General features: G+C 38.3%; 1 protein-coding gene across 3 annotated transcripts in view; it reads right to left on the bottom strand.

Annotated features, from left to right (window-relative positions):
* Positions 1–25,823, bottom strand: part of PREX2 (phosphatidylinositol-3,4,5-trisphosphate dependent Rac exchange factor 2) — a 291,844-nt gene that overhangs the window by 25,766 nt on the left and 240,255 nt on the right. For all 3 annotated transcript variants that reach the window (XR_006336296.1, XM_043879148.1, XM_043879147.1), the window contains 2 exons: positions 19,934–20,000; positions 19,502–19,692 (listed from right to left, as the gene is read on the bottom strand). Coding sequence is in view for 2 of the 3 variants with exons in the window: in XM_043879148.1 (XP_043735083.1) it covers positions 19,502–19,692; positions 19,934–20,000 (258 nt within the window). In the remaining variant the exon portion in view is untranslated. The remainder of the gene's footprint in view (positions 1–19,501; positions 19,693–19,933; positions 20,001–25,823) is intronic.

Genomic DNA, 25,823 nt, shown 5'->3' with positions numbered 1-25,823 from the left:
CCTGGGGTACCCAGGACTGTGTATGGTGGAGAGGAAGCAGGTTAGAATGTTACAGAACCCAGAAGCTACTCTGTGGAATATTCTTCCATACATATGGTTCACACACTAAAGAACTTTCTCTAGATTTTCATATTTGATGACAACTTTTAAATTTAAAATAATGCTGATGTTGAAATGTGTGGTCAATTCTTCCGTATGATTATGATGCTATTAATTATGACATTAATAATTACATGAAGTTCATGACAAACTTCCAGCAATATCTCCTTTATAAATTGGGGTTTGGTTGAGGTAGAGTTTACCTGACTATAATTTGAAACATGTTTCACATGAGTCTGTTATTTTTATTCAAATGCTTTTCCCAACTGATCCTAGAACATGAGATATCAAATTTGTATGTCAAACTATAGAGTTTAGGGTCAGGAAAAGCATGTGAAATGGTCTCCCGTTTGGTAGTCCTATTTCTTGATGCCCTGGCTCCACAATGATCAACATCCAAACCCCCCCCCCCCCCGCCCCTCAACTGGACAGACAAAGCTCTGTTTCCTAAATTGGTTTAAATGCAACATATTACATTTCAACCATTTATTAACTCATATCTATTTACACTCTATTTGGTTCACTTTTGAGACTTCAGTTCTTATCTGAAGCAAGTTATGGGTTAATCTTTGTTTTTTAATATGTTAATCTTTTAAGATGACTCATGACATTTTTAATAAATTAGATAAAAGATTCTCCAAACTCAAGGACCTTCTATGTATTTGATCATTTAGCAAGATCACAGATAAAAAACCAGTTTTACTCAAATTACATTTTAAACCTCCAGAGCTCTAAAGCCATATTTAATGTTGACTCAATTTATACTGAACAAGGAAGCCCATCTCTGAAGGGTTGAAGTGCATCAAACTGAACACCTGGGGAGATGCGTCATCCCTTTTGGACCACCACAAGGGTGATGCAGTAACTCACGGTGAAACTGACATAGCAAACCAAAACAACGTGACATTTACGGCTTTGAGCTGTGGATTTATTTGCTGGCTTTCAGAATGTTCACAGTCAGGACCTCTAATGCTTTGTTTGGCAGCTAATCATTATACTGTTCTCTCTTGGGGTGGTTCAAAAGAGACCTTTGGGTCTCTTTGTCATTACTAGTGGAGGAGGATCCTTCAGATAGTTATAAACTGACACGTTAAATAAAAACTATGAAAAACTAGTGCAACGAAGATCTCTGAATTTGCAGCAACAAAAACTTGCCTTAAATTCACATTATGTAGATGTTGAAGTTAAAAAAAAAACTTAAAATGTAATTAAAAAGAGAAAAATGCAATCTTTAGCAAGGTATATTTTGCTTTTGTTTCTCCATATTTTAAACATTGAAGCTAAGTATAAATATTGGTGCTAGTGCCAATGCAGGAGACGTAAGAGACTCAGGTCTAATCCAGGGGATGGGAAGATCCCCTGGAGGAGGAAATGGCACCCCACTCCAGGATTCTTGCAATGAGAATGCCATGGACAGAGGAGCCTGACAGGCTACAGTCCATGGGGTCACAGTCAGACACGACTGACCGTCTGAGCACTTCAATTGGACCCCTCAGAAATATTACATACTCAATTATGACTGAAAACTGTGTCCCAAAACAAACCCCACTGAAGTCACTGCATTCAGGAATACATGTTTCTTTCTTGAGCAGTGATATTTAACTCTTTTGTGCAATAATAACATAACTGAAGTACCTGGATAAGTATGTTCACTTTTTTGTGTGTGCTAGTGCAGTATAGTTAGCAGAATAATTTCCTAGAAAAATATGATAAATGGAAGACACACACCCACAATTAAAAGGCATGTGTTGGGGCTTCTGAGTTTGAGGAACCATATGCCAAACAACGATTTTGACTGAGGCTGGATAAGGCAACATTAGACATGTCCTCTGTCAGGGAATGTTTGACGGGAGGATTTTTACATGCTATTTTTTATGAGTCTTTTGTCTCTCTTTAAGCGGAACAGCACGCTGTTTTCAGGGACTGAGGTTATTGTGTGAGGCAAGCATGAGTTTTTTTTAGTAAACATTTTCTTTAGGACAAAACAGCTTAATCTCTTTCTCCTTTTTTGAGATATGGATTGTCTCTTGACCTTGTGGTAACAGTTGCTGTACATTTGGTTTTCTGATCTCTATCATTCCCGAAAGAAGTTTCTTGTACTGCAGCCTATATATACTCAGAAAAATCATTAAAGCACCTTTGCTCCATCAGAGCTTAGGTCCCCGGGTCTTTTTGTCTCTCTCTCTCTCTCTTTCTCTCTCTCTCTTTCTCTCTTTCACTTTCTTATCGTCGACTCCGCACCACAAGGTTCCGGTCCATTAAAGGACCCCAACAGTCCTCTAACAAACTTTTTATATAAATTAGCTAAATATTTCAACACTTACTCAATATTTATTTCAAAATTTCATTTGGAATACTTTGCATTAATATGAAGGTTAATTTGACTCTGTGCTATATAAATGTGTGTGTGTGTGTTTGCTTAGTCATGTCTGACTCTTTGCAGCCCCATGGACTGTAGCCCTCCAGGCTCCTCTGTCCATGGAATTTTCCAGGCAAGAATACTGGAGTGGGTTGCCGTTTCCTCCTCCAGAGGATCTTCCTGACCCAGGGGTGGAGCCCATGCCTCCTCCATTGGTCAGCGGATTCTTTACCACTAGCACCAACTGAGAAGCCCTGGGAAGCTAGATAAATACAAAGTGAAATAAATATTTAACCACTCTGAAATCAGCAAGTTTAGCCCCAATGTAGAATTGCACCCAGTGATAAGAGTCTTGACTTTGTTTTTTAGCTCTGGACTTTCATGTGTATTGCCTCATTTCCACCATCTTTTCTGTGATGCTGCCTTTAGTCATGAGAGTAAGAGGGAAAAAATTCCCTTAGGTCAAATACATGGCTCAGAGTCTATGTATAAGAACAGCCTAAAGAATCTATTATTTGATTATATTCTTCATGTGAATTATATGTCTTTATATAGTTATAGCCATTCATATTTAGAATCATACAGATTTAGATCTTAAAACATAAAATAATTTCCTTTATTCTATTAAAGGCTTTTTTTCCCCTCCTTTAATTAAAAACCAGGTCCATTATCCTTGTTCAAGTGACTGTCACTAATAAGTTATTAGAAATCTAATCAGCTGTGACTCTCCAGGATTCTTTACTAAGTTGAAGTTACCCAGGCAGCATTCAAGTTTTGGAGAGGATAATAATGACTATGTCAATCCCAACAGAAAGTGAAATAGGTGAAACAAGCTGAAATAGTAGCTACGACTGCTACTTGCCCACCACTCTTTCATACCCAGAAGTTTTTTATGACAGGTGAAAGATCCTGCGACCCCCTGGTTTTATGCACTATGCAGCATCATCTGAACCTAGGAAGCCTAAGGCAAACTAGTTTCAACAATCTTTGACTAAAGGCACACTTCTCCCTGGTGAAGAAAATGTAAGTGATTCTGCTCATTTTCCAAAATGTTTTTATACTTCTTGCTTGTGCTTTTCTCATGATCCCATCTTATGCAGCCATTAAAAACTAAAAACAGGGACTTCCCTGGTGCTCCAGTGGTTAAGATTCTGCCTTCCAATGCAGGACACGCGGGTTCAATCCCTGGTCAAGAAACTAAGATCCCACATGCCTTGGGGCAACTAAGCCCACATGAAACTACTGAGCCTACATGCCAAAACTAGAGAGAAGCCTGTGAGCCACATGGAAAGATCCTGCAAGCCACAACTAAGACTCAACAGAGTCAATAACAGTAATAATAACAATAAATAAAAAAGCAGTTGGAGAATATAGATGAGTTAGAGATTCTCAATTAACATTCTCTTATTTAATTTCAATCTAAAATTCTTGAAATGTGCTACAAAGTTACTGTCATTTAAGGTGTGTGATGAGTTAGTTCTTAGACACACTGTTTAAAAGACACAGTATAGTAATGGGTATATTAAGTATGGTACAATCCAAGATTCTCATATTTATTGATTTCTAAATATTAATGTAAGTGCCAGCATTTAAAGAAATAAGAAAGTTGTTAGAAGAAATAAGATGTAGAAATTATTTAATTCCTTAAAGGTGTATGTGAAATATTTGTAGTGTCTTCAAGCTTCCCATTTTTGTAAAGCCTTCCCAGAGTGGGTGTGGTCAAAGATTAAAATTATTGTTTTCCTATAATCTTTCTCTAGATGACCCATTGTTTCACCTCCAGATTGAGATATGTTATAAGCTCCCAAGCCATTCAAGCCAAACTCATCAATTGTAAGAGATAAATGTATGTGTGCCAGACGCATGTACTAAGGTATCTACTCTAGTATCTTTCATACTTATTAATTTCATATTTATTTTTAAAAATATGTTCAGTTTATTGCATTTACTGAAATATTGACCTGTTTTAAATTGACTTATTTATTTTTGGCTGCACTGGGGCTTCATTGCTGAGCATGTGTTTTCTCTAGTTGTGGCAAGTGGGCTTTCTCTGTGGTGGCTTCTCTTGTTGCAGAGCACGGGCTCTAGGTGTACTAGCTTCAGCAGTTGTAGCTCACGGGCTTGGCTGCCCCGTGCGTCATGTGGGATCTTCCCAGACCAGGGATCGAACCCTTGTCCTCTGAACTGGCAGGCAGATTCTTACCCACTGGACCACCAGAGAAGTCCACTTCATACTCCTTACTATCTCTCAAATCTCTCCACTTGAGCTGCACTGCTAGCATCATCTCTTGCCTAGACTGAGGCAACCTCTCACTCTGACTCCTTTTATCTTGTCTCTTCCTACTATTCTTTGGAGGTGATTTTTTAAAAATGCTGATGAAAAGGCAAACATTTCAGTGGCTTTCCATTTGGTAACCTGAAACACAAAGTCGTCACAATATGGTCTCTGGTTTTCCTTGCTTCTACTCCACACTTAACCGTTCACAGTACCCTGAAGTCACCTCCTTCCGTGGTTCTCATATGCTGCTCCTCACTGATGCCCTGGTTTGGGTCACATATCACACCTCTGGTCATGCTCTGTTATACTTGTCTGAAAGGTGTAGGGATGAAGAATATGGGCATTAGAGGCAAACCCCCAGGGTTGGAGCTTGAATTTGCTGATAATTCTGTGACTGGGCACATTACATAAGTTTCTAAAACTCTGTTTTCTCACCTATAAATTGACTTTAAGGATAGCATGCACCTCAGAGTGTTGTTTTGAGAATTACATAAAATAATTCATGTCTCATACTTAGGACAGTGTATATATATATATATATACACACACACACACACACACACATATATATGTATATACATATAGCATGTAGTATATTCTCAACAAATGTTAGCAAATTTCATTAATATTACTGTCACCTCCACCACAAACAGGCCAGACTAGTGGCTGTATTGATTGAAACCTTCCTAGAACTAGTATACTTCCTGGGATTAAGTAAGCATTCAATAAACAATTATTGAAAAAAATTACATGAATTCCTAATGTGTTCCAACAGTATTATAGGTAACTCCTAAAAGATGCAATTAATTTCTTTATACTCTACATTGACCATCTATTTGTTCAAGAAATGTTCACTTATTAAATAAACTTGGTACAGTAATAACTGAATTGTAGAGACAATAAATTTTAGTAAAAAACCAATCACAGATTCCCTTAGAATTTCTAAACGTGATATAGCTTTTCTTTCATCAACAATGACTTGCATTTCCCTTTCTCTGGATTGAACCACTGCTCCTAGCATGGTTTCTGATGAGCAACTCTGGATGGGTTTTGGTAATGTGAGAAAATCACATATTATACTATATTGTTGATTCATTAGCCTTACATCAATTCAGTAATTATCACTATTCTCTCATCAAATTGGTCCATTTACAATTTACCAATATTTTCTAGGTTCAGAAGACTATGGTTGGGACCCTAGCAGAATCAGTTCTTTTACATTGTCAAAATGACATGTGATGTATGCTTCATCTCTCCTGGAGTTTCAAAAGCATGTGTCTATTTCTTTGAGTCACTTCACTGAAAAAAAAATTAAAAAAACCAATCTTTTCACTCTCATTCTCCTATTGTCCATATGAAAACTGGTGCCACACAATACAGCTGACTTGCTTCCCAACATGGTCCCCTTGTCAAGTCCTCAGACTGTTAAGTGCCAGGAGAGCAGGGACCTCTAACATCCCTAGTTTGGGGTGGCACAGAGCATGCCCCATAGCAATGTTCCATAAACAGCTACTCTCTCCCTCAATGAATGACTGTGCAAACAAATGCTAGCGCCTGATTCTTTCCAAGTCCTAAATACTTGTCTCTGTTTTAACAGATACTCAAGGGGATCCAGTTCTGCTGTTCTTGAAGGACTTTCTATAAGCTATCAACAGAGGATTCTAAAAATAAGCTGTAATAGGAACCACTGCTTTGTGTATTCCACTTTTAAAAGATCAGAGGAGTGAGCTCATATTTTTCATACACCTCTGTCATGCTATTGTGACTCATCACTGTGATTTTTCCAGCTTTATTGAGAATTGACATGTAACATTGTGCTGGTCACAGGTGTAAATGTTGATTTGATACACTTACATGATGCAAAATGATTACCACTGTAGAGTTAACTAACACCTCCATTGTATCACATTAATTACTTGGGTTTTTTTGTGGTGAGAATATTTAATACCTACTCCCTTAGCAACCACTGATTTTGTTTTAGATACAAGGTTCCCCCTACTTTAGCAGGTATGATCTAGTCTGCTTTCTAACTATGGTGCTGGAGAAAACTCTTGAGAGTCCCTTGGAGAGCAAAGATATCAAACCAGTCAACCCTAAAGGAAATCAACCCTGAATATTCACTGGAAGGACTGATGCTGAAGCTGAAACTCCAATACTTTGTCCACCTTATGTGAAGAGCCGTCTCACTGAAAAAGATCCTAATGCTGGGAAAGACTGAAGGCAAAAGGGGAATGGATCAGCAGAGGATGAGATGGTTAGATAGCATCACCAACTCAATGGACATGAATTTGAGTAAACTCCGGGAGATAGTGGAGAACAGGGAAGCCTGGCGTGCTGCAGTCCATGAGGTTGCAAAGAGTCAGACACGACTTAGCAACTGAACAATAACAACAAAATGATCTAGTCAATTGCATTTCATATTTCTATCTCTGCAATGATAAGATGGACTTGCTATAAGAAACAGAGATTAAGGCAGAAACAATTGGGTGTACACTATTGCCAGGTCCTTCACTAGATGCTTTCACATATATTGCTCACTTAATTCTCATGCCATCTTTTTCAAAAAGAAATTATTATTTCCATTACACCACTAAGTCTCTAAGAGACCAGGTGCTATAATCATGGTCACACAGCAAGTAACAGGATTCAAAACCAGTTTTCTGATTCAAAATCTAGGACTGGGTCCATTATACAAAAATCACATCACAAAGATCACTGCATTTAGAGACTCTCGACTCCCCAAATGCATAATTCAACAGTCCCAATCTTGGTCTCAGCATTTATATGCTCAGTACATCGTTCAGGCAGAGACTAATGCTGCCAGCCCAAACCACTTCACCATGAATGTGGACCTCCTCCTACTGAAATGTGTTCATGATTAAGAAGGAACTAGATTCACAGATTGCTGAACAATTATATTGACTGTAAATCAATCAAGTAGTAAAAATAAACTGAAAGAAGACTGCATTCCTTTTTTATTTGTATTTTTTGTATTTGTATTTTTTGTATTTTTGTATTTGTATTTTTCTATATGAAATGTACTGTTCTGTGTAAGGCATGTTCATTCCTGCAGGAATCTCATTTATTCTGGTTTCTAATTACTTTTAACTACTGAGCACAGGGCACCATTGTGAAAAGTCTATCGACAACCAGAAGGAAGCACCTGATTGAAGAAACTAATTGTTTAATGTTTCAGGGTGTTATTTTCCCTGCTTCTTTTTATTATACTTCACACCGAGGGAGAACTATACATCAGAGGGTTAAGGCAGTGTGTTACACAGGAATCAATCCTGAAGTGACTGGTATGGTTCAACAAACGCAGAGGGTCTGCAAAATTAATATGGAAAGCCCACTGCAGATCTATTGATCCTTCCCACCTTGGTCATCCTGAGCAATGTGTTTGTGACAAATGAAAAGCTTAAGAAAATTGCCACCAGTCAGCAGGGATTTCAAAAACCCAACACCTCTGTCCTTTTCCCCTTATAACAGAGGAGGCACTTTTCTTAATGAAACAAGTAAATATTTTTAAATGTGACAAATAGGCAAATAGCTATTTGTTTTAAAAAATAAATAATACACTTACAGACACATGTGTGTGCATGTGCTCAGTAGTGTATGACTCACAGGCGATCCCATGGACTGTACCCTGCCAGACTTCCCCATCCATGGGATACTCCAGGCAAGAATACTGGAGTGGGTTACCATGCCCTCCTCCAGGGAATCCTTCCCACCCAGGAATCCAACCTGCATCTCTTACGTCTACTGCATTGGCAGGCAGTTTCTTTACCACTAGCACCACCTGGGAAGCCCATTCAACATTATTATTTGACTCTTGTCAAATAGACAGTGCTGATGAAATCTTCTGTACCAACTCCTATGGTTCACAGTCTGAGAGCTGAAAGACAAGGGGTTAATAAATATTTGAAAAGAAAGCAGAAAGATGGCAGGCGGAGAGTGGCACCATAGAAAACCACTGAACAGAATGGAGAAGCAGCGGGAGACAGCTGGAAAGAGATCCTGGTAGCAGAAGCAGAGCCAAATTGAATACTCTGGCTCACTCCATATATCTTAAGGCAAAAAAGCAATCGTGTTTAAGGGGCACATTTTCAGCAATGCACAGAGAATTAGCCATGAAATTCCCATTAAAGATAATAGGACTTTTCTATTGCAACTTTTAGTACATTCTCAGAAAGTTCTCAGTGTCTATCCTTAAGCCTAGGCTTCAAAATCAACTGCTAGGCAAACACATTCCACAGCCCTCACTCCCTTCTCATCAAGCACATTAAGGCATGTTCTTCTCTGACATGGTTCGTTGCTGTGGTGAGTGCAGAGGCAATTATGGACCTTTGGGAGACAGGTAATTGAACACTTGGCCACGGGAGGAGGTGTTTGCTAGGCTGAAAATGTACATGAATATGAAACATCTGTGGGTACGGTAGGACCTTCATGACCACAGCCACCAGGTTTGAACCTGCTTCCCTGCATTTAAAATGATCCAGCCTGGGACCCTTTTTCCAGTCGATTTCACTTCTGTTTTGGTTTTATTTTTGGAATTTAACAGAATAGGTGAGGAACTTAATCCTGGCTACCCAAAGGCTTATCCAAAGGCTACCCAATGGTCCTCAACACTCCCTCTCTAGTCCATCTGTTTTGGCTACTGGACTTTTGTCCTCGATTCTTGCAGGTTTTTTGATGACACCAACACTTAAGGGGTGTCTAGTATGTGATTTTCATCTGTCGCCCGCATCCTTTGACAGGATAGTTGTTTTCTCTTTGACCTGCTTATGCAAGATACTAAGCAGAACTTTGAGTATTTTTCATTCCTTTCTCCTAGATCCTACAATGCTTTATTCTGAGGCTCTTGGGTGTACAGGGGACTGGTGGTAGAGAATCAAGGAATATTAATACTTTTTTTACACACTCCCTGGTGATCTCTTCTCACCTTCCATAGTTGGCAGCTGAGGATTCTGTTATTACACTTTTGTGCCTGTTCCTGGAATACCTCTTCCCTGCTCCTAATGCCTGAAGCGTGTTCCCAGAAAACTCTTAGTAGTGTTTTTCCATTACCCTTTGAGATTATATATATATATACTTGATTATTTATTGTTATTATACCCACTTGTACTCACATACAACTTTAGTCCTTGCTGAGTATGAATCCATCAAAGGACATCCCTATATAAATACGGTTTCCCAGGTAGCACAGTGGTAAAGAATCTGCCGGCCAATGCAGGAGGCTCAAGAGACACGGGTTTAATCCCTGGGTTGGGAAGATCCCCTGAAGGAGGAAATGGCAACCCATTCCAGTATTCTTGCCTGGAAAATCCCATGGACAGAATGGAGCCCGGCAGGCTACAGTCCATGGGGTCACAAACAGTCAGACATGACTGAGTGCACACACACATAGGTACACCATGGACATCTAAAACTCAACATGTTACAGATTAATGCAACATCTGTCTCCACAATCCCCTCAATGACAAATGCATATCCTCCCCACCCCCACCACGGCAGCCTCCCTCCCCACCGTCTTTCCACGCTGATGTTAACCGCAAATTGGCACTTGCCATGGGCACTTGTCATCTACCTCTACAAGGATTAAATCATGTGCTAATGTGACCCTGCAGCAGCAGCAGCAATGCAGCTGCTGACTTTCAACATCCCCTTGAAAGGAGTTCAGGGTGGAGAGCAGAAATGAGATACTCTGTGCTTGGGAGGAAAAACTGGCAGGACAGGTCTTCAGAGAGTTAGATAATTTCAGAAGCTGATTTTACGAGCCCAATTCGTGTATCTCCTTATATCTAGAAAAGCACTGAAATCCTTCATGGTGATGACTGTTCTTCATGACTAGCAGAAACCTTCTGGAAAAATATGTGCTTGGTTGCATGTATTCCCCCTTCACCAAAACCTTATATATACCAGCCTCCTCCGCAGCTTCTGTAGAGCAGTTTCTCAGAGCTATCTGAGGTACTGTCTCCCAGGCTGCAGTCCTCATTTTGCCCCAGATAAAACTTAATTTGCAACTGCCATGTTGAGCATTTTTTTAAGTCTACACTGCAAGAGACAGCATCTCTCTCCCCTGTTCTCTACTCACCAGTTATCCAGTTCTGTATACTGCCGTTCCATACTTTTCACATGTCTTTTCCCTTCTAACTCTGTGCCCAGGCCTTAGTTTTAGACCTCATCATGTGACTGAAGTCCTGTAAAATCCTAGCTGTCTCCCTGCCTCCCTTCTTGTCCCACTGTAGACCATCGTATTGGTCTTTATTTTAAAAATATTTTTCAAGTATCTAATCATGTTATTCTTTTGCTAAGTCCTTCACTGGCTTCCTAGAGCCTCTGGGAGGGAGTCCCCAACTTTAACTCAATAGGCAGGGCGTTCCACGCTCCACTTCCTGTCTTTCTTGCTCCTTTCATCTCCCAGGATGACTTCCTCATTTCACTGTCCAGAAATAGCAAACTCTTTACTGTGACCTTCAGCTCCTTCCCATGCTGTTTCACACCCTCAGTATTATATTTTCATACCATTCCTTACAGGGAAATGTCCTCCTCCATTTCTGTCACCTGGTAAACACTATTTATGCTTTAAAACCTGTAACAGGTGTTACATTACATCCCTCCTGCTTAAAAGGATTGAAATCTCAACTTCTTGGTATTCCTCCAGAGGATTAGATGACCTAGTGCCCACTTGAAATTAACATCATAGAGGCAGAAATTGCTGCTTCCTCCCATCAGCTGCCTCCACATCACCTGCTCTTCTGCTCCGGGTCACACAGAAAAAGAGGCAATTCTGAAAGTGCTGGCCAATGAAACATTTATATTGGTGAGACATCCATACTTCTTCCCTCCTCTGGAGGATAGAAAATTTGGCTTATGACAGTTATTAGAGCACTTATAAAACTAGCCATGAAACCCTCAGGAAAACATCTTAGAGAATGACTGGAACTTTGCTTTTTATGTAATTTTGCAGGTTTAGGGAAAACAATAGCTTCAGTTTCTTTCAAATAAAATCTGCAGAATCATGCCCTGTTTAACACTGTAATTTAAAGTTGATTCTACACTTGTCACTTTCAAATAGCTCAGTTTCATAAATGTAAATACTTAAATTTTACTAGTTAAATAGAAAAATTAGGTTTGGCAAAATCCGATGAACTATCACTTATAATTATGTATTTAGATTATTTTTCTCAAGATATGTTGAATGCACCTAGAATTTTCCAATTTTAATGATAGATGGTAATAAGGTATAAGCTTTGACTTTATAAGTATTGACATTAAAGCTTGCCTGGCCAACAACACATGATTACTGGCAGTCTGAGCTAGAAACCATTACAATAAGAAGTGACTCATAATTACTGTTTTATTCTTCTTTCACAGTAATCTAATGAAAGTGATGAACATTTTTAAATAGAATAATTTAATGTAATAATTTATTAAGATTTCTATCAACTGCAAAGAAAAATTCAGGAAAAAAAACATATATGCAAATCTGGTCACCTCTTGGGGGTAAAGAACTTTAGTAAGAGATAATGGAAAAAGGTAAAAGAATAAAACTTCTATCTTATTTGAGACATTTGATTTCTTCCTATAATTCTAAAAGAATAAATTTATTCATCTGGTTGCTTAAATTAGCATAAACTGTGGGGTTTTTATTTGCCTACTTTACAACTTAGTATAATTTGAAGATCTGGGTTTACTTTTCTTTCTTCTCCCCTAGCTTTCAACAAAGTATAATTAACAAATCTCATATAAATTTAAAGTACGCAACTTGGTGATTTGATATACATCACAAGATATTCTTCACAATTAAGCTAATTAACGCATTGACTGGAGAAGGCAATGGCACCCCACTCCAGTACTCTTGCCTGGAAAATTCCATGGACGGAGGAGCCTGGTAGGCTGCAGTCCCTGGGGTCACTATGATTTGGACACAACTGAGTGACTTCACTTTCACTTTTCACTTTCTTGCACTGGAGAAGGAAATGGCAACCCACTCCAGTATTCCTGCCTGGAGAATACCAGGGACGGGGGAACCTGGTGGGCTGCCACCTATGGGGTTGCACATAGTCGGACATGACTGAAGCGACTTAGCAGCAGCAGCAGCAGGCATTGTTCACCTCACATGGTTACCATAGTCTTTGCTGTTGTTGTTTTTTTTCTTCCTTTCCTCTTTTGGTGGTGAAAGCACTTGAGATCCAAGCAAATGTCAAGAATATAATACAATATTAAGTATATTCACATTGTTATGTCAGATCTCCAGAATTATTCATCTTGTGTAGCTGAAACTTTGTACCCCTTGACCAATGTCTCCCCATTTTTCCCTCCTCCTCATAATTCTATTTTCTGCTCCTTTAAGTTTGCCAGAGTAACTAAGATGTGTACTTATAGCATAAGTAAGATATATTTTGTCTTTCTCCCAGAGCCCTATTATTATAGCATTTTATTTTTTTCCCTTCTAAAGATTGGTACACAATCTTATATTTTCACTTTTTTTTGTTTCATTAATGATTTTACTAGATATTAACAAATGGGGAAAGTTGCATTGACCAAAATCAAATTATAACTGTTAAAGAACAATCAAAACTGCAGCCATATCAAATGACAATTTTAAATATCACTACTCACTGCTACTATAACTTATTGCTACTACTATCCTTATACAAAATAAGTGCTTTATACTAACATATTTTAGATTCCTGACTATAAGAGCATAATTTTAGGACTTCTCATTGAGAATGTACAGGATCCTGGCATCATGAGTTACCAGTTTCTTCTGTTCTAGTTAGCCATCTTTCTGGAGATTTAAAATTCAAGTATTTCCACTAATCTCATTACTGAAACTTCCAAGTCATTTTTGGACAAAAAATAAGTGGATACAATTTTAAAGCTACATTTGCTTATAGCAGTCATTTACTGTTTCCCTCCCATACCTAGAATCTAACCTACATACAGAAATCCCCAGAGTACATCTACTCCCTGTGTCTGATGCTTTTTGTTGCAGCTTCATCATCTCTCTGTTAGGACTCTGATCACCTACGCCAGGTTACCTTGAGTGCTCCACTTTTATAAGAGTCTGCACTCCCTACCCTGGGCCTATTTGTCAATTTGTCCTTTGATGTCATGGCGATGACAGAATAAAATATTGCTAAGAAAGAGTTCTTTAAAGTCGAACAAAAGTGGTTTTTAAAATTGTTAATTGATAATTCCCTTAAAAAAATTTAAAAAATTGTTTATATGAATTAAGAATCACTACACTGTTTATTTTCATTTTAAATAACTGTTTCATTAACCAAACTAGTAATACACATTTCTCTTTAGTTGTTTTTAATTCCTGGATTTCATCTTTCTGAAAAATCCTGAGAGTCATATTTTGGGTTTTATTTTATGGTCCCATGATGGGTTTTGTACATTTCTGCTGGAAGACGGATGACTGAGAATTCAGCCACCCTCTGCAATACTATCCAACGTGAAAATATGTCTCAGTTTCTAAATAACCAACTAAGAAATGCATCTTGGAAATATACTCCTTTTAAGTTAGAAACTTCATATATATAGTTTTTTTTAGCTCCTAAAGCTTTATATATGTTAAAATGAGTTTCCAGAATGTATAAAAGAAAAAGCAGTCCAACACTGGAATATATAAATGGCAGCCAGCTGGCCATTACCATCATGCTTTTTAATAATGAGAACAGGCCTTGCCATAGACTGTTTCCTCCTCACACCTGCGTGGGATTCAAAACAAGTTGGTGATGGCGCCACTGCTGCAGGGGCTGGTGAACCCCTGGCACAGTGAGCCAGTCCCTTCTGATGCCGCTGTTCACATCCCCCACTGGTGACTGAACACCAAGTAAATCAGCTAATGATGGGCCTTGTTTCCTGGAAGAGATTCATCTTCACAACAAAGCTTGAAGATAAAAGGTAATTTACGTGTACAGATCTCCAAGGCTTTGGTGCTCAGACATCACAGGTGGGTCAGACATGAGGCCTGGGCTCAAATGACCCGTCTTCCTGCAGGATCATCCCAGAATTCCTACACCACTAAAAATCCATCATGAATAGATTAAAAGAGGACGTGGACAGAATCTCCCTGGAAGGAGTCCTCAGAGGGAAACGCTGTGACTCCAGAGTCCCTGCCCTCACTAGAAATTTCCTAGCCTCTGGAAATGTCCACCTACTTGTTTCCACTGGAGAAGGAAGCAGAAACAAACATCATAGGAGGGACGTGGAATCTTTGTTTTTGGAGGTGGTAAGGCTCAGGCTTGGGTTTTATAACCTTTGCAATATGCTGATTTGTCAATATAATGATTAAAGGAAAACAGTTGGCTATTAGGCAGTGATGGGGAGAAAGAAGCAAAACAAAATGAAATACCACATGAATGGAAGGATTCGGCAGAAGGAAGTAATAGGGAAATTTAGAAACCCTCTGGCACGCTTTTGGAAGGGCTGCAGCAATCAACTGCAGGATACAAAAGAGAGCTTTAAAGCAGACTCACAGACAGAGAAAACAAACTGTTGGTTACCAGTGGGGAGAGGGAAGCGGGGAGGGGCAACATGGCAATAGGGGAGTAAAGTGTTAGTCGCTCAGTCATGGTCCGTCTCTTTGCAAACCCATGGCCTGTAGCCCGCCAGGCTCCCCTGTCCATGGAATTTCTCAAGCAAGAAAACTTGAATGGGTTGTCATTTCCTTTTCCAGGGGATCTTCCTGATCCAGGGATTGAACCTACATCTCCTGCACTAGCAGGTGGATTCTTTACCACTGGGCCACCAGGGAAGCTCTTATAAAACTATAGGTACTAATAAAACTATGTCCAGATGTATGTTGTTTGAAAGAAGGTGTAAGAGATGAAAACAAAATGGAAACTTTGGAAAATTTCCATTTATCAAACTATCTTTTAATATCACAGACACAGTTTAAAAGGCAAAAAAAAAAGCCTGATTTTAATAAAAGACAATCTTCTTCTTTCAATATTCAATAACAATGGAGGTATTTAACACAAGTGAATGATTGAGGAGTGTAGGCAGGAAAGTTCATCAGTAGAATTGTAATGCACACAAAGGATTGCCCTGGGAAAGAGAATTTGATAAAAACAAAGATAGGCCAAACACTATGAAAAGATTTTAATAATTCATCCTGAATTCTATTCCTCCTAATCTTGCATTAGGGCTTCCCTGGTGGCTCAGTGGTAAAAAATCCACCTGCCAAGGAGGAGACCCAGTTTAATTTCTGGGTTGGGAAGATCCCCTGGAGAAGAAAATGAAACCCACTCCAGTATTCTTGCCTGGGAAATCCCAAGACAGAGGAGCCTGGCGGGCTACACTCCATGGGTTTGAAGAGAGTTGGACACAACTTAGTGACTAGACAACAAAAACAAGCTTTCATTCTCTGTAGTATGCAACCCTGCCATCTAATTCAGGTTGGCATTAAAATATCTAGATATGGATGCTAATTAAAACTGCCCTTTCATTCTGAAAAATCACATTCTTCTCTTTAATTTCAAATACAGGCTTATAACTCAATACTTTAAAATATTTTAGATTCCTTTCTCTTGGTGAATAAAATCAGAAAAGGCAGGAAACAGATTATCTAATGTGGATGCCATATTGTTAACCACTTCCCATCTTAATTTTAAAAGTAAATGCTAAAAATAGTCTATAATATTTATTCTAATTCATATTTTGAATTTCTCCCCTTTGGCAGAACCTCAAGGTAAACCTCCATGTTCAACAATTAGGGTAGGTATGGGTCTACTTGGGTTCCTTCCTAGCTTTCTGAATTATAATTACAGAAGAAGTATTTTAGTAACAGTGTTATGCAAGATTTCTGATTCTAATATAAATCAGCACACATCTTATCACCATGAAAAATCTAAGCATAGCCTTACCTGAAAGATTAAAGATATTACTAAATGCCTATATTATTCTGCATAATAGAAAAATAAAACAGTACTATTTTCAAATAGTTTTAACCTTAATTTCAGCATCTGTGATGGGGCATTTTTGCCTACATCTCAGTAAATCTCTCTGAAATGAATTAACTAAAGCTATATTTATTTTGAACTGCAGAAATGGAGAAAGCCAAAATACTTTGAAATCTCAATGTTACTTGTGATTCCAACACATCCATAAATGAATACAGCAATTAAAAAATAGTTGTGGAGAACCGATCTATTTCTCCTACTCATCAATTGTCAAACTCTAAAACTGCTCATGGGACGTATGAGAGAGTAACTTGGACAACTTGGTCATGATTCTAGGATTAAAAAATTCTAGAGTTTAAAAAACTCTAGTAGTTTAAAAAAATTTTTTTGGCCATACCACAAGGCTTGAACGATCTTAGTTCCTCAACCAGGAATTGAACCCAGGTCCCCTGCAATGGATGCACAGAGTCCTAACCCCTGAACCACCAGGGAACTGCATTAAATGGCAAACTTAAAGGCATTAACTTTCAGTAAATTCACGTGGAGACAGGAGAATATGCTTGTAGTTTGAAGCCTGGCACATCCCTTAGTTGTCACAGTCCTCAGATAACTATGATCTTACACCAGGGCAGAGTAAGAACATTAATCATGGCGAGGACATACCGAATGTCAAAGTCACAGTGGCCTCTATGTTCCTTGAACACATCATGCTGGCCCCCACTCGGCCTCCCACATCTGCCCTCTGCTCCCCACAACCGAACGCACCTTCTCTGAGGTATCTGCGTGACTCACTCCTGCACTTCACACAGGTCTCTAACCCAACAGAACTTCCTCCTTGGAAGACGAAATCCCTTCATCCCATCTTGTCCCCTGTCACCTCCCTGACTTCTGTTCTTTTCTGTATTTATATCACCTACCGTGTTACCATTTATTTACTTTATCATCTGTTTCACCCCCCACATGATTTACATTATATAACAGTAGGGAGGTTTTTACTTTTTGTTTTTTTTTTCCAATACTTGATACCAGCAACTAGAACAGTGCTGGCACATAATTCATGCTCAATGTATATTAACTGAGTGAATGGAAAGTAAATAAATGGATGAATGAACGAGAACAGAATGATTGAACATGACTGATCAGAGAGAGCATTTCTCTGCTGAACTCACTTAGTTGCAGATGATATTTCACTTAAGCTCTTAGTAAGCTTGCAATGCTTCCCAGGTGGTTTAGTAGTAAAGAATCTGCCAGCAGATGCAGGAGAGGTGAATTCGTTCCCTGGGTCGGGAAGATCCCCAGGAGGAGGAAATGGCAACCCACTCCAGTAGTGTTGCCTGGAGACTCCCATGGACAGAGAAGCCTGGCAGGCTACAGTTCAAAGGGTTTTAAGGAGCCGGACACGACTGAGTGACTGAGCGTGAGCATGAGTAAGCTTGCAATAGAGCACAAAGTGCTCAGCAATTAAAATAAAGGGGGCAATTCTGTATATTGTGTCACTCACACAAGTGTAATTGCTCCTTTTAGAGAAACAAAGTCTTGCCACACTTCATGAGCAAGGACATGCTGTGTAGGACTTGAAATCCTAATTCAGGCACATCAAGTCAAATGGAATTTCACAGATGAAAACCTACTGACTTGAATCATCTTTTTCTTTCTACCTCTTCAAAACCTCTCCCCATCAAAACTCAGTTCAGACACTACCTTCTCCAGGGAAAGTTCCAACTATCTCCAATATACATGTTGCTTCTGATTCTTATTTTTTTAGCTATAACTCTCCTAGGTCATTTATTTTTTTCTTGTAGTCTAAGTAATTTGTTATTTTTATTATGTTTTTGTTATCTTATTTTGTCATATTATTATTTACTATTATTTTATGTTGTTGTTCATGCCAAATGTCTCCAACATGAGCATCATCAATTTATGATGTTACCCAGCCAATAGCACCAACTGCAGTCCTTTGCATGGATGAAGTACCAAGTAAGTTTGAATAAACAACAAGTACTGTTCTCTCAAAATCTAACTGGTCTCATACTAAGAGCAGACTGATTGGTGACAGGAGACTCTCTGCCTACCAGATTACAATGAGGACTAAATCCTGTTCTATTGTTTTCATTTATATGGTTTCATTTCTCTGTGAAAATTGAGATGGGACAGAAGAGGAGTAAGTGATTATGAAGAAGAACCTGACTTGGGGTTCTCCACTCATATCTGCATCTGATACAGCTGTAGGAATTTAGGTACTTACTGGCTTTCCCAAACAGAGCACTGATGCGTAAGATAAACCACCTGAATAGAATCCATCTAAAACTCCTCCTTACAATTTCAGGAAGAGCATATTGTGTGGGCTTTTGGACTGTGATTTTGGCAGAAGTAGGAAGACAGTGGTAACCCCAAGAGGACATCTAACTCACAACAATTGAGTAACAAGGATCCAAACCACAGAAGAAAAGGTAAAAAACCTTTTTTCTAGAAAATATTCTAGTCACCAGCTCCTACCAAACAAGTTCCTAGAGTGCATAAAACAGATGCATAATTTTGTACCCAAAGTATAAATCTTAAGATATATAAAGGGTGTTAAGCTTCTAGGCCACAGTGATATAAATGTGGGATTGCATTCATTGTGTATGAATAAACAGTCACTGAAAATAGAACTAAAGCCAGAAATTACTCTGCAAGAATTAACGAATCTCTGAAGTCTTATTCCAAATATATCCGAGCCCTTCAAATGTTTCCAGCTATAATTTCACAGAGCTAATGTAATAAACAAGAAAGTCCAAATATAACGAGGTGTAGTGAAGATGCAAGTAAAGATGCCGGCAAAGATGCAGCAAGGTGGGAGTCACGTACCGATGCACGCCACTGTTGCACATGATGACGTGGCAGGCCCCCAGCCTACTGCACAGCTCCGAGGACACTGACAGCAGCCCGACCCCGGAGGCGCTGCAAGCTGTGTTCACACAGGCAGCCGTGCGCTTGGATCTGATAAATGAGGCCACCAGTCGATAAAGTTCATCCAAAACATTGAGAGGCCTCATGAGCTGCAGGAAAAAAAAAACAAAAACGATAAACATAAGCTCAACATGTTTAATAGAAAGAAATCTTTTTAGATGGGCTGTAATTCACAGTCATTATAACCTATAGTCTGAAAATTTTATTATGGAGGTAACAGAATTGGAGATCACAAATTTTATACTGACACCGTGCTCAAGAACACCACCAACAAAATTAAATAAGAGGTAAATGGTAAAATATAGGGTCAATGCAGTCTTCTATTTTTACCTTATCTACATAGGCAGCTTTAGATGTAGAGTTTGGTGGTGAATTTGACTTGTCCAAGTAGAATGCCCTGTAAGAATCCAAAGAATAAATGATCATTTATTGTTAGAAAAATTAAAAAACATGAAGATGTGCAAGTTTTACTGATTTCCTTTTAAAGACAAATGAATTGACGAAGTGCTGAATGTTAGCATGAGTGGAACTGCAAAAAAAGAAAGTTATCCATTCAGAAAAAAACAATTAAAGCTACCATCACCTCCATTATTTATTGTATGGCCTTAAAGAGATATTTAATTTGTATATACCTCAATTTCCTCTTTTGTAATTTGGGGATTTTAGTAGTTTATATTAATAATACTTCATGAGGCAGCCAAGAAAATGAAGTGAGTTAATGCAAATAAAATACTTAGGAGGGCACATAGCATAGAGTAAGTGCTCACTGATGCAGTAATTAATATTATTATAAAAGTTGAAGATAGATATTTTCTCCTGACTGTTGAAAAACATGACCCAGTTTTCATTTATTATGCAAGTGACAGATTATGAAAATAATTCTCCAAACACTAATTTTAAACAGATTATTTAGCTGGATTCTTTCAGCCACTAAGTTATGTTCAGATGAGAAGCAAAATTCTCTTCAAAGATATACTGGTTCTTTTTTGTCACCAGGATGCAATATGGTCACAACTATTTTAATACACTAAGTGGAAAACTCACTCTAGAAAAGTGATACACAGGTGGCCACACTGAGCACTCTCCCTACTTTCTAAAAGAGACAGTCCTTAGGGAAACAAAAAAAGTTGTCACTGATTCAGCCAGTTAAGAGCAGGATCACAAAGATCTAATCCTGCTATAGTCACTTGAACTGACGTGGCAGAAATCTACAAATTTTCACTGGGACAAAATGCGTAAAGAAAAAACCCCACATATTTGATGAAGCAAGCCAATAAAAAAACAGAATAAAACATTTTATAGATTTAAAATGTATAAATGCCCACATCAAGTAAAACTTTATTCTGAGAGAATCTCACTTTTTCTAAATGCTATAATGCTGTGCTAATCACTCAGTCCTATTCAATTCTTTGGGACCCGATGGACTGTAGCCTTCCAGGCTCCTTTGTCCATGGGATTTCCCAGGCAAGAACACTGGAGTGGGTTGCCATGCCCTCCTCCAGGGGATCTTCCCAACCCAGGGATCGAACCCAGGTCTCCTGCAGTGCAGGCGGATTCTTTACCATCTCAGCCATCAGGGAAGCCAAATGCTATAGAGCAAAATGAAAATAGATAAAGCATCTATATAACCACACCCTTTTAGAAGATAAAAGCTTATGACAAATTCAGAGCTAAATATATTTACTGATTCAGACCTGTGTGAGTAGTTAATATTTATTAATCCATAGTTACAGAAAGTGACAAATTATTATAAAATATATCTATGGGCTGATGACATCGAGAGAGGGTAACCATGAAATACAGCTTCTTCCTGACTCCTATGAAATTTACACAGCCAAGAAATATTTTAATTCAATCAATTATTTCTTAAAATAAAAATTCAGACTTGAGCCTGTAACAAATTTTGGGTACTCTCTGTTCAGAAAAATGGTTGTTCAGACATGAATTTTACCATCTCTAAGGTTTACAGGTATTCACAGAACTTCAGTATTTTTCAGAACATGACAAATAAATTCCCACATGAAATACATTTCTAATGCACTTCCCTTAATTACAAAAGTCTGGCAATACCCCTTAATCAAAATTTATGAGAGAGTTAATGGTAAAACTGGATTAATGCCAAAACTGACTGTAGTTTAATATGCTTTTGAGGTTAGTAAGAATGAAGTCATGGCTCTTTGTCTCAATAAGCAAATCTTATTAAGACGGTTTTGAAAACACTCCTGCTACTTTACATAGGAGAACAGTAAGTTTCCTTTCATGCAGGCATGCATCAGGTTTCCTTGTTGCAACTTTGTAAATGAACCCTGCCATACAAAATAAATGTAGTATGATAATATTTTCTATTTAGTCCCTAGAGAATAAAATACCAAGGAAAGAGGTGATGTCATGTTACAATAAATACAGTATAAATATATCCAAATTAAATAACTAAAATGAAACAAGTCTTGGGAAAGTAGCTCATACAATCTAACAGCAAGGACAAATACAGAGGTATCTAGAATGTAGTGCAGAAAATGATAGGTAAGTTAAAAACTTACAGAAAGATACTGAAATACACACACATGAGGAAGAAGGAAGGCTCCATAAGAATATGGTACATGAGTTGGACTTGGATGGATGGATGGGATTCAGGACAGGCCAAAATGGAAAAATAGAATTTCAAGTGGAGGCAACACCATGAACAATAGAAGAGAAAGATAAATGGATGGAGTCAGGTTTGCCAGACAGCAGGTTCATGTAAGACAGAGAGAGTGAGTATTGGGCAAGTGGGCTGGATTCCTATGGTGAGGAAAAGAAATACTAAACTAAGATAATAAAATTAATTTGTTAAGCAGTGGAGAAGCACTACACAGGGAAAACTTTGCTACCAGTGAAAAAGTAAGAATAAATGGAAAATTCTCCAATTAAAAAAATAATAAAATTGCTGAAGCTGAAGCTCCAATACTTTGGCTACCCGATATGAAGAGCTGACTCAGTGGAAATGACCCTGACACTGGGAAAGTTGAGGGCAGGAGAAGTGGAGGACAGAGGATGAGATGGTTGGATGGCATCACTGACTTGATGGACATGAGTATGAGCAAGCTCTGAGAGATGGTGAAGGACAGGCAAGCCTGGCTTGCTGCAGTCCATGGGGTTGCAAAAAGTTGGACATGACTTAGCAACTGAACAACAGCAACAATAAAATTATTTTTTAAAAAAGAATAAATAGAAAGAAGTACACAACCCATCAGATATGACAATTTAGGGAAATTTGAGATGCTAGAGACCCTACAAGTGAAAAGACTAGGTTAGTATTTATTTTTTTATTTTATTTTTTATTTATTTATTTTTTGTCCACACTGTGCAGCATGTGGGATTTTAGTTCCCTGACCAGGGGTCAGTCCCATGCTTCCCTGCATTGGAAGTGGGAGTCTTAACCACTGGACCACCAGGGAAGTCTGGGACACAGGGAATTGACATCTGCCATGAAAAAAAGAAAATGAGTGTGGGGAACATCCAGATTAATTCAGACTCATGCAAGTTAATATACTAACAAGTTAGAAAAATGATTTCTCAATCATGTGATATTAGGATCACAGCTCTATAGGCTCAAGCTGATGCTCCAGGAATGGTCAGGTTTTTACATAAAGAGAGACCCACGCAAAAGTCTGATAGGAGAGACACAGAGGTTAAATCAGTAACAAAAGTGACTGGTATTTGGCAATATCTCTGGCCCTTTTTCTCCCTTTTCTGGGCATGCTGGAAAATATCCAATTTCGAAGAGAGGTAATTAAGGTACAAGAGCCACTGGTGTTTCATAAGTAAGGAGGAACAACTACAGTATTCCACTCAGGTCTCTGCTAGATTCTTGTTTGTTCTTTACATCAGTGCTTATGAGATCATCTCTACATTTATAATAATTTATGGAAATTTCTCACTTGGCCAGACTCATATATAGTTCTCCTAATATCATGTCCTATCTCTAAATATTCTAACCTTGATCATGTAGCTTTTGGATTTTAGCATTTACTCTGCATTTCAAAAAGGAGTTATAACAATGTTTGGTCAATTACAGATATTAGTCATAGACATGCCATTATTACAATGGTACAGCAGTTGACTATAGGTGTGACTGTTTCATAAGCACTATTGTTAAACTGCCTTCAACTATCATAGCACTTAAAGGGGGAAAATCCACAGAAAATCACATCAAAAGATACTGATCTCTTGTATAAATGAAAATCACCAGACAGGTTCAACCTGTGCCCACATATGGGCAAAGAATACATGCTAAATCAGTAGGTAGGAGAATGGTGATTTGCACCTTCATCTCACCCACCTTGAGTGACCAAAAGCATTAGCTCTGGCTTCTCTGAAATAGGTTTTACCTAAAGCTATATGAAGAGAAATCCTCAATAATGAGATAAACTTGGATTTGCTTAGATAAACTTGTCTCTTGGCTTGTCAAAAACAGAGCACCTAAAATTATAGTTTGCTGTCCCATAATCAAAGGCAGTGCCTGATTCGTAGCCTGTAATAATACTTGATGTAGTATTGAATTGAGTTTTATTTCATGAGAGCTCTAAAACACAGAATCGAACAACTAAACATATGTGTGACCTGATAGAGAAAAGGAAATATATTAAATATCTTAATTTTAAAATAGATAAAATAATTTTTATGCACTTTTGAAAAAGAACTCTTTGTAGGAAGGATTCTTTCTAAGTTTATAACTATTAGGCAACATCTCAATTAACACTGAAGCACAATACTTAAAGGATTTAACAATCATCAAAACTTAAAAATAGAGAGGAAGGGTATTTAATATTCCCTCCTCGATGAGAGAAAACGATGATTAAGAGACAAATATTCATAAGATCTCTTGCAAGACTCGTAGGAGTGTTGTTTTATCTACAAATGACTAGCAGAAATGATACAGCAAATTCTTGTTCAGTGTTCTAAAGAAGAATAGACAAAAATAAATATGATTAAGTACTATCACCTTTAGATGTTAAAAGCCTAGCTTTTGGCTTCTATACTTATACACTAGACCCTATAAAAAGTGGTGATTTTGTTTAACTGGGCTTCCCTGGTGGCTCAGATGGTAAAGAATTCACCCACAATGCGGGAGGATCCAGGTTCGATCACTGGGTTGGGAAGATGCCCTGGAGGAGGGCATAGCAACTCACTCCAGTATTCTTGCCTGAAGAATCCCCATGGACAGAGGAGCCTGGTGGGCTACCCATGGGGTCGCAAAGAGTCGGACACGACTGAGCAACTAAGCACATACACGCAAGCCTTTAGTGTACGTCTGACACACAGCAAATCACCCAATGTTAATAGCGATCATTATCATTTTTATTCATTACTTAACATTTTAAAAATTTTTAGTAAAAATTGTACATATTTAAGGTAAGTACTATGGTGATCTCATATAAATATACACAGTGAAATGAGTACCAGAGTCAAGCTAATTAATATATCATTACCTTACCTAGTTAACATTTTCTGTGTATGTAAAATCTCCTGGATTCCACGCTAAGCATAATTTCCAGGTTCAGTACAGTATTATTAAGTATAGACAACATGCCTGTACATAAGCTCTCTAGATGCATTCATCCTCTATAACCACAAATTTGTACCCTCTGACCAACGTCGTCCTATGTTCCCTACCTCCCTATTCTTTTCCGCTTCTATGAGTTGAACATCTTCATTCCCCCCCGCCCTCCCTGCCCCCCCCGCCCCGATTCCACATAGAAGTGAGACCACATAGTATTCTCTGTCTGGCTTATTTCAGTGAGCACAATGGCCTCCAGGTTTATCCCACTCTGTCCAGGCTGCAAGATTTCTGTTAAGAAATCTGCTGACAGCCTCGTGGAGGGTTTGTTCTCTAGTACTGTACGTGAGCAATTTTTTTTTCTTTGCAGTTTTAAAAATTCTGCCTTTGATTTTACACAATTTTATTATAATGTGTCTTAGAGAAGAACTTTCAGGGTTGAAACTCTTTGGAGACCTATAAACTCAGGAACTTGAATGTCCACATTTCCACCCAGATTTGGAAACTTCTTAGATATCATTTCTTTAAAGAGGCGTCTGTCTCTTTCTCCCTCTCTTCTCTTTCTGGGACAACAGTAATGAGTAGGTTGTTCCTCTTGATGGTAACCCATAATTCACATAAGCTTTTTTTAGTTTTTCTTTTTGTTCCTCTGACTGGATAATTTAAAACACTCTGTCTTCA

The sequence above is a fragment of the Cervus elaphus genome, chromosome 21, assembly GCF_910594005.1.
Source record: "Cervus elaphus chromosome 21, mCerEla1.1, whole genome shotgun sequence".
NCBI lineage: Eukaryota > Metazoa > Chordata > Mammalia > Artiodactyla > Cervidae > Cervus > Cervus elaphus.
Note: the sequence above shows the minus strand (reverse complement) of the source record. Positions and strands in the feature narration are given on the sequence as shown.